This window comes from Canis lupus, chromosome 16 (assembly GCF_011100685.1).
Source record: "Canis lupus familiaris isolate Mischka breed German Shepherd chromosome 16, alternate assembly UU_Cfam_GSD_1.0, whole genome shotgun sequence".
NCBI classification, from domain to species: domain Eukaryota; kingdom Metazoa; phylum Chordata; class Mammalia; order Carnivora; family Canidae; genus Canis; species Canis lupus.
The window spans coordinates 3,922,434-3,931,196 of NC_049237.1; the positions used below are offsets into that span (position 1 = coordinate 3,922,434).

General features: G+C 36.2%; 1 protein-coding gene across 1 annotated transcript in view; it reads right to left on the reverse strand.

The window, feature by feature from the left end:
* Positions 1–8,559, reverse strand: part of CNTNAP2 (contactin associated protein 2) — a 2,034,882-nt gene extending 2,026,323 nt beyond the window's left edge. Inside the window, exon 1 of the mRNA XM_038559273.1 lies at positions 8,450–8,559. Within this exon, the coding sequence (XP_038415201.1) occupies positions 8,450–8,546 (97 nt within the window). The 5' untranslated portion in view covers positions 8,547–8,559. The remainder of the gene's footprint in view (positions 1–8,449) is intronic.
* Positions 8,560–8,763: the final 204 nt, after the last annotated feature.

Genomic DNA, 8,763 nt, shown 5'->3' on the forward strand with positions numbered 1-8,763 from the left:
CATCCTGGGAGGTCACGAAACTTAATGTGTGGAGGAAACACTGAAAATCTTCACAAGAGCTGTGGTGTATTATATAACAACAGTTATATAATACATAGGTATCATCATTAAAACTTAGTAATGGAAATAATATTGATTCTTTTGGATACAGATGGCAAAATTTCCTTAGAACCAGTTGAAAAAAGCTTTTATTCATATCTGATAAAGCATTTCAACAAATACTTTACATAGCTTTAAATAAATATTTTTACCATACAACTAATAATGTATGCAATCTGTACCCAAAAGACAAAATCACATTGTAATTTCACTTTATTATGAATATGGAGAACATAAATGACATTGTATGTATTATTAATGTTATTATCAGTGAAACATTACGATAACAGGTTTTTCCCACTATAACTCTACACAAGCAGTTAATTAACCTTAAAATGTTGCCTAGATGCAAGCTGAAACTCAATATGAGTCAGAGAACTGGAAGTCAATGGCACAGTATTTCTCGCTCAGCTTGCGGTGCCATGGTCAAGAGCACAGACTCAAGGGATAGATCATACCGGTGGCCTGGCAAGTTGCTTAACTTTTCTGTCTGTGCACTTTTCTTATTTGCCAATTGGAGCACCATTCTGAGGACTAAAAGAGTGAATGCATCTAAAGAGTAGTGCCTGACCTGAAGTCAACACTCAATATTGTTCATATCAATGGGCAAAATATTGTTAAAGTATAACAATGTCTATTGATGCCAGGAGTTCTAGAAAAGGACGCTCGTTCATCAGTGGTGAAAACACAAGTTATTGCAAATTTGTGGAGCCCAGTCAGGAAATGTTCATTAAAGAAAAGTTATATAAACCCTTTGATCCCAGTCTTTGACGTAGATCCCACACAAATGAACACATCAGTGTATAAATATCCGAATGAAGCTGTTTATTTTTGCATCCTTAATAGAAGTAATGTAAATACCCACGGCACATTGATATCTTTGACACAGTATTATGCTTGTCAAATGACATAATAAAACGGTTATTCTCGATCCCATACTCCAGACAGCCAAAAAACTTAATTCACAATACTAGCATCTTCTTTATTTTTATTATTTTTTTTTAGCATCTGCTTTAAACTAGCCATGAGATACTTACATGCTTACATTAAGGTATCTAAATAAAATTTACATATACTACAGATACACATGAGGCATGATGAAATTTTTGGAAATCTTATCATTAAAAAGTTCTGCTATGAGGCAGGTATAACTTTGCATAAATATTCTTTTCATAGGAGAGCATTTAATATTAATCAAGTGATTTAACTGAAAAATGTGTTTTAGTATTAACAAAAGCTGAAAATTTCTGTTGATGGTATATATAACATGAGTACAAAATAACGTTTTATTTTATAGAGCAAATCTCATGAGATTATCCATAGTTGTATTGCAGAAAATATGATTTTATGGCCATATTCAGATTCACTGAGAAAAAAAATGCCATGATAGATTAACAACATTTGCCTTGATGGTGGCATCAGACTCATGCGTTGTTGTGCCTGTGGGCACATTGAAAGAAAAAAAAAAAAAAAAGGGATCATATGTTCTTAGATTGGTTGACATTAAAATCATTAACCTAATAGCATATTCATTTAATCATCTGAGAAAAATTAATATTCACACATGATTTTGCAGACATACTAATTTTTGTTTGATCCAAAAATGTTTCATATATATGACATAAGTCAATAAATTTTAAGCTAAAATTAGCAATTAAGTAATTTAATGCAGAATAGGCCTTTGTTAATGTGTAATCAAAAATGTTTAAACAAATGATATTCTTAAAATATGCTTTTTGCCATGTGACATACTTAGGCTGAAATTTTTTCATGCAGTTCTTCTGTTCACATATTTTGCCCAATATCTGAAAAAATATATAAAATATATGAAGGTAAATATCTACTTGTAAAGTAGCTTACTAATTTGATTCTCATTAAGAGGTGGCTTCCTAGTAAAATGAGTTAACAAAGCAATGCAATTTAGTCAACATATGTTTTATGGTAGTTCAACATAACCATTTGAGTCCATACAATTTACCAGTAAAAACAAACACCCTCTATCTTAAGAGAATATTCTTAGAGGTAAATGTATTATTTCCTCTGGCAAATCATGGTATTTTACCACGGAATATACTGTTTTATTAATTCAGCATATATATATTATTTGAAAGAATATTATAGTTGAGTAGGTAAAAAGAAAAAATTGAGTGGTAACATCTTAATAGTAGTTAGAAAATCAGAAGTCAAAGCAGATTTTTTTCTTTTTACCTACTTTTTGCAACATGACATCTAATGCATAGAACTGAGCAATTCCTTGCTGAATTTAGTTAAACTCTATAGAACCTGATTCCAGTGTAGATGCCCCCCCACACAATACAGATTCCGGGGACCCAGTGTGTGAAAGTCATACCTCCACCACCGCTTCCTATAATACACGTTCCCAGGCTGCTTAAGACCACCATGCTAGTGCAAACTAAGGAGGGGGTGAATGTATTTGAAAAGGGAAGGAGAACCTTATGTGCGTTTGAGGGTAATTTTTCTTGGTAAAAGTATTCTCAGAAACTAGTTTTACCTCCTTCCTAAACATGAAAACATTAAAGGATATATCAGCATGCATGTTTATGAAGATATTTTAGACAAACTTAAATCATAAGTAAAAATGCAGAATATGGCCCTTAGGAGCTCTGCTGTACTCCTTCAGCACTTTTACTGTATACCAAAAATATGATATCTTCCGCAAGCAAACTCAGAGCCAATGAGTACATCTTTATTTCCAGATTTCCTACTATCATGGGAGGTTTTAAAATCTGGAGTGCTATAAAAAAATCAGTTACTTCAAGCTGTTATTGTGAATAGTCTACCCCCAAAATGAATAATGAATTAAATAAGAGTTTAACAGGCTTTTTATCAAAATTTACAGTTGAGGAAATTATCAGCTTCATTTGCAAAGTGCAAATGACTTTTTTTTTTTTTAGAATAACTGACCCAAAATACCTAACTCTTCATAATTGTGCTGAAGGAACCTGGACATAAAGTAGCTACCAACTCAAGGAATGTCAATTCACCTGATACTTTAAATAGGTAAGATTTAGTTAAATATGTAGCCAGTAAAGTCTATAAACAAGATGCGTTTAAAATGGCAATATTATTGAGCCATTGGTAAAGAAATGGTATTCCAAATATCTTTCTAAAATAAATATCATAAATAACAGAAATATGAATGAGTGAATGAACAAATAGGCAAGCTCTATGGGTCATGGTCAGAATAAATGCCACTGTCCAACTCAACATCAAAGGGGAAAATGAGTCTTATTTCATTGCTGGTTTTTAAAACATGCAAAAATATTCTCATGTTCATTTAGTTCATTACTAAATAAGCTTATTACTGACATCTTAATATCTTTGGGTTTGACAGGGTCCAATAAATAGCATTCTCTTATCTGCCTGAGTTCTAGGTTAGAATAGGAGTCACAGGGTGGAGAGCCAAGTATCACCCTTTACATAATAATTGCTGAATAGGGTTTAGCTGTGTGGCAACAATGGGATGCATTAACCTTAATTCTGAAATTAAACTTTCTAGCCATAGGAAGAACCAAAACACCCATATGGCTTTTCATTTATCAAACATTTTATTGCGGAGGCATAGCCTACTCTCCCATATCTTTCAGCTAGAATCTATACCTTCTGCAGGTAGCCTAGAAGGAAGAAGGAGGGGCTCAGCTATGCTAGGTCCTTAATCCAAAGTCTCCTGGCAGGTTAGTCCCTCTACTTCTTATATAGGAAGGAACGAGTGAACTGGAGAGACAGAGGCTACGAATGTCACAAGTGAACTTTCCTCCACATAAAAGGAAAAATTAGCATGGAGAAAGAGGTAGCACCTCCACATCCCAACATCTTTAGTTGGTTAGAACTAAAACATCCAAGTTCTACAGATAACAGAACATGGGGAGATCCAATGTTTGAACTGATAATTTTGTTCGGATTCTCTTTTAAGTTTCGCATTTGAAATGTTCTCTTTATGAAGATCATTTCATCACTATTTGTACATATTAAGATGGCAAAAATAAACACATAATTTTAGTATGTGTGCTGCCGAAGCGAGCACAAATAAACACATAATTTCTTCCAATGGCCACATATTACATGATTATATAAATGTCTTATTTTTCTAATAGCTACTTATCCTAAGTATTTCTGTAGAAATACTGACAACATTCAATTTCAGATACTGTTATACATAGGACTATGGCATTCACTTTACTTCAATAACATTATAGTTTTGAGATTTAAATTACGTACTCTGTTCTTTAACTTTGCAAGTAGCAATAAATGACAAAAGAAAGCACTCCTCAAATCAATTAGATATAGGAAAATTTTGAAATTACATGTTTTATTTCTTCATCCCTTAACATCAATCACCATGCAAACACGCAGAAGTTTAATACTCCTAAGATAATCATCCACTAGATATGATGAGTTAAGAATTTCTGAGCCTAGAATCTCTCCTTATTCTATACGTTATTTTCAACAAATAAGATTTCTTTTAAGTCTTAAAAGAGTAGCAAGACAAAGGGATGTATATCAAATTCCTTTTATGTTTCAATGATAAAAAGGATACATCCGACAAGAAGACTTATTGGTTCACTTTTAAAGACTTAAGATTCTCTAGAAGAATTTATAATTAAGACAAGTGATTTAAAATCTTAAAAGAAGTTACAGAAGTTGAAACATCCTCCAAATCAGAATAAAAATAAAATTAGAAATGTGATTTTTAAAATATAATGCACATCAAACAACTTCAGTGTTACTTACCTCAAAACGATATGTGTTATGTTTATAACTATATAGAAGTTAATAAAAACCTACATTGAAATCGGGGATTCCTTTCTTTAGCCAATTTTACCATACATCAATGTTAATGGAGAAAATTAAGATTCCTGCCAAAGATTCCTGTTGCCTAAATATCAGTGTCTACAATAAAATCAGGATTATGCAGTTCTCTTCTATGAGTAAATAACACTTTCTTATTAACAGTTTAAATTAATAGTGTACTACCTCTTATCAGCCAATGATTTTTGCTGGCCTAAAGCATTTTTTAATTTAAATTCATTTTATTAAGACAAGCTCGTTATTATATTTAAGCTCAGTGTAGACTAATAGTATTTGCTTTCATATTCATTTATATATTTTACATTCACTTCAATTATTTCAAAGATGACGTTTTAGAGTGGTATATGAATTGGAAAAGAAAGTAGATCAATATACTGTTGTTTTGATATTGTTGCATTACTTACTTGAAATAATTGCTCGTGAAAAGATCTATCTATAAAATTTTATGTGGGTTTAATCCCTTGAAAGATACATTAGAAGATATATAAATATATACATATATTACATACAATATATAATACACTATATTAATAATATATATCTATATATTATATAACATGTATTCAAAGGGTTTCACCAAATATATGTGTATATATTTATATGCATTTGTGTTTAACTATGCTTATATATGTAAAAACATATTTGTCAGAAAGTATTTGATCAGTTGAAAACACATTTCTCAAATGTGACAGTGAAATTATAGCTTAATGGATATACAAAATAATGTAAAGTGAAGTTTATCAGAAAGCACTAAGTCAAAATTTAGTATACTTTAAGATAAATTCATTAAACACTAGCTCAAACTCCTCATCATTTAGAACTGCCCTGTCAGCGTCTTTCCAGTATGTTCAAATAAGTGCAACTCCCTAAGAGAAAAATATACTCTTTACATATGCGTCCTGTATCTGCACATTTGCAAGAAGAGAGGTGGTATGATTCCATCAGCTCAGCAGCAGCTCATCTGCACTGTCAAGCAATTAGATTCTATTTCTCCTTAATCCTAGAAATGAGCTTTTTAAATTTATTTTAGTCCAGCTATAGAAAACATAGTATTAGCAGTAACACCATTTTTATATGTATTTCAATAATAGAGAAAAAGAAATAAGCCAGAAGCAAATATATATTTAAAATGGTACTGTTGCCAAATGAAAAATATTAACTGCATTTTCTAGAAACGTCCATCATGTTAAAAAGTTATCAAGGGACAGAAAGTTTTAGCACTGTCATATTTTTAAAAATGAGTAGCAAATAAAAACATTACGTTTGGATTTTCATGCTACTTTTTGTCTTGTGATGACCTCTCCTGGTTGAGTTGTTCATTATCTTAGATTCATGTAGTTACCGATTTTTTTCTCCTTTGAGCGTTTTCAGTATTAAGAATATAACTCTCCCTCTTTCTCAGAGTTGTATAAATATAAATACAAATTGTCATTAAGTGTCAAATTATAATTTAAAGTACTGAATTTGTGAAGCTCACTCTAGTCAACAAAGTCCACATCATTCTTATCATTTAATTGATTTCCAGGATGCGGGGCAACTTTGGGTTTTAGTCAGACAATTTAAATTCAAAGGAAACAAAAAGTCATCTCAATTAAGCCATTTTACATATTTAAACAATAAAGAATAAGAGCAAGAGCTAATAAATACATCTTAATCAGACATAAGTGTCAACTACCTTAAAAGTAATACTCTCTGCTCTTCCCCAACATCTAATTCTAACTAAGTTGTAAAAGCTAGGAATATATCTCGGCAACAACTTTTCTATTCTTAAAAAACATTAACCCCGTGGCTGCATGTGTGCCATTCATTCTTGATACATGGCAAATGTTTCAGAGGGATCCATCACATTAATGTATACATAAAGATGCAATATAAAACTCAGGAAAAATCCTGGATATGAGAGCCATTAATCAGTGAATATAATTAATTTATAATCGATTTAATTTCTGAAAAAAAGCGGCAGTTAGTTCTATATGACCAGATCTTGAAATGGAAATCGAAATTTCATCAGATTACTTTTCTCCGGATGTAGTCACATATTTACATAATATTAATACTGAGCACTGTCTTCAAAATTTGTTTAAATATATAAAACCGGAATACATATGTTAATAATGTATCACTTATTTGAGGTTCAGTCCGTTTGTGAAAAAGCTACAAAAATGTTTTTCAAGTCCATTACACACTGCCACTTAGTGACTTCCTATACTGCAAGAAAAGAGAAGCAAATACAATACTTGGGAAAACATGTCAAAACTGCAATAGCGGTTCATCACATGACATTATTGTGGGGTAGATTCTTTAGCACAACTTATCAAGTCCTTTTTCAACGGTTATTCTTATTAATATGTATACCCCGGAACAAGAACATTAATATTAATGTATAGATAAAGATGCATCAATGCATCCCAAGACCTCATCAGCGGAGATAGGACCACACATACAATGAATTCTGGAAAACACTAAACTTTTTTTTTTTTCTAAATGGAAAACACTTCAAACTAAAATCTCCATCGTTATTCTTTAATAAGTAGCTCATTCTCACAGACCAGCACTATGTGCCTGAGATTCCCACGGGCAAGCTCTCTAGGGTTTAACTCTTTCTGAATCAAAGGAGCGATCATGCGTCTCCTCTCTAGATGCACAGGATGCACTTCTGAAGCAACTCAGAAGATGGGCTGGAATCTTCTATTCCTTTCTACTCTTGCTAACCGCATGAAAACATGAGCAACCTTTTCTTTAAAAAGAAAAGGGGGGGGGGGGAGCCTGCTGGAACACAAAGACTTGAATATATTGAACAGCATCCTTTCCCCGAGAACTCTTTAGGGATGCCTTCATGACTACATCCATTCCCCACGGCCTGTTTGCCCTGCCTGCCCCGAGTCCTAGGCTGTGTCACCCCCAAAGTGCCAAAAATCAAAGCAATTTCAGCCAGCACGCTGCATTCACTGTCTTCCCCTTCCAAGAAGCAAGTACTAAGTGGTCATTAACTTTTTGGGGGTGGGCGGGTAAGGGAAGTCCGCGGTGCCCCAACTGCTCCAAATGGTCTCCTCTTGCACCCCCACCCCCGCAACCCGTGCGTCTTGAAGTCAAAACCATATGCAAAAACAAGAAACTTTTTTTTTTTTTTTTTTTTTGCCCCAGCCTTCACTTTCTTGCAGCGACCTACCCGAGCCCAAAGCCCCGAACTCCCTCCAACAACAAACACCCCGAAGTGGAGGAGTAACTCCTAAGAAGCTGTCGCCCGGCCTCGTCACTCCAACCAAGCAGTTGCCAACCCCCCCTTGCACGGCCGGGGACAACTTTCCAGAAGCATCAGCAGCCTCCAGAGCCCTCGCGCCACCGCCCCCCCCCCCCATCCATCCATCCCCGCCCTGCAAGCCCCCCAGCGCCCCGGGGCGCCCCGGGCTTCGGAGCTCCCTGCGGCAGCGGCTGCGAGACGCCGGCGCACGCAGGTGGCGGGCCCGGGAGGACCCCGACGCGGCCCCGGGCGGGCTGGGCGCTCGCGGAGGCTACTTACGGGACGCGGCCGGGGCGGTCCAGGCTCTGCAGAGGATGCTGCCGACGATCCAGAGCGGCAGCGCCGCCCCGCAGCCGGCTCGCGGGCCCGCCGGCATCCTCGGCGGCCGGCGCGCGGCACTCGGGGAGCTCGCTGGGCTCGCTGCGGAGGCGCCGGCCGTGCCCCCGGGGGCTGCTCCGGGCGCTGCTCCGGGGCGGGGCGGGCGACGGCAGGGCCCCTCCCGCGGCGTCCTCTTCCCCCCGCGCCCCTGCAGGCTCCAGCTCGGCCCGGGCCGGGAGCCCGGGGAGGCGCAGGCTGCCTCTTGCCTCCGCGCG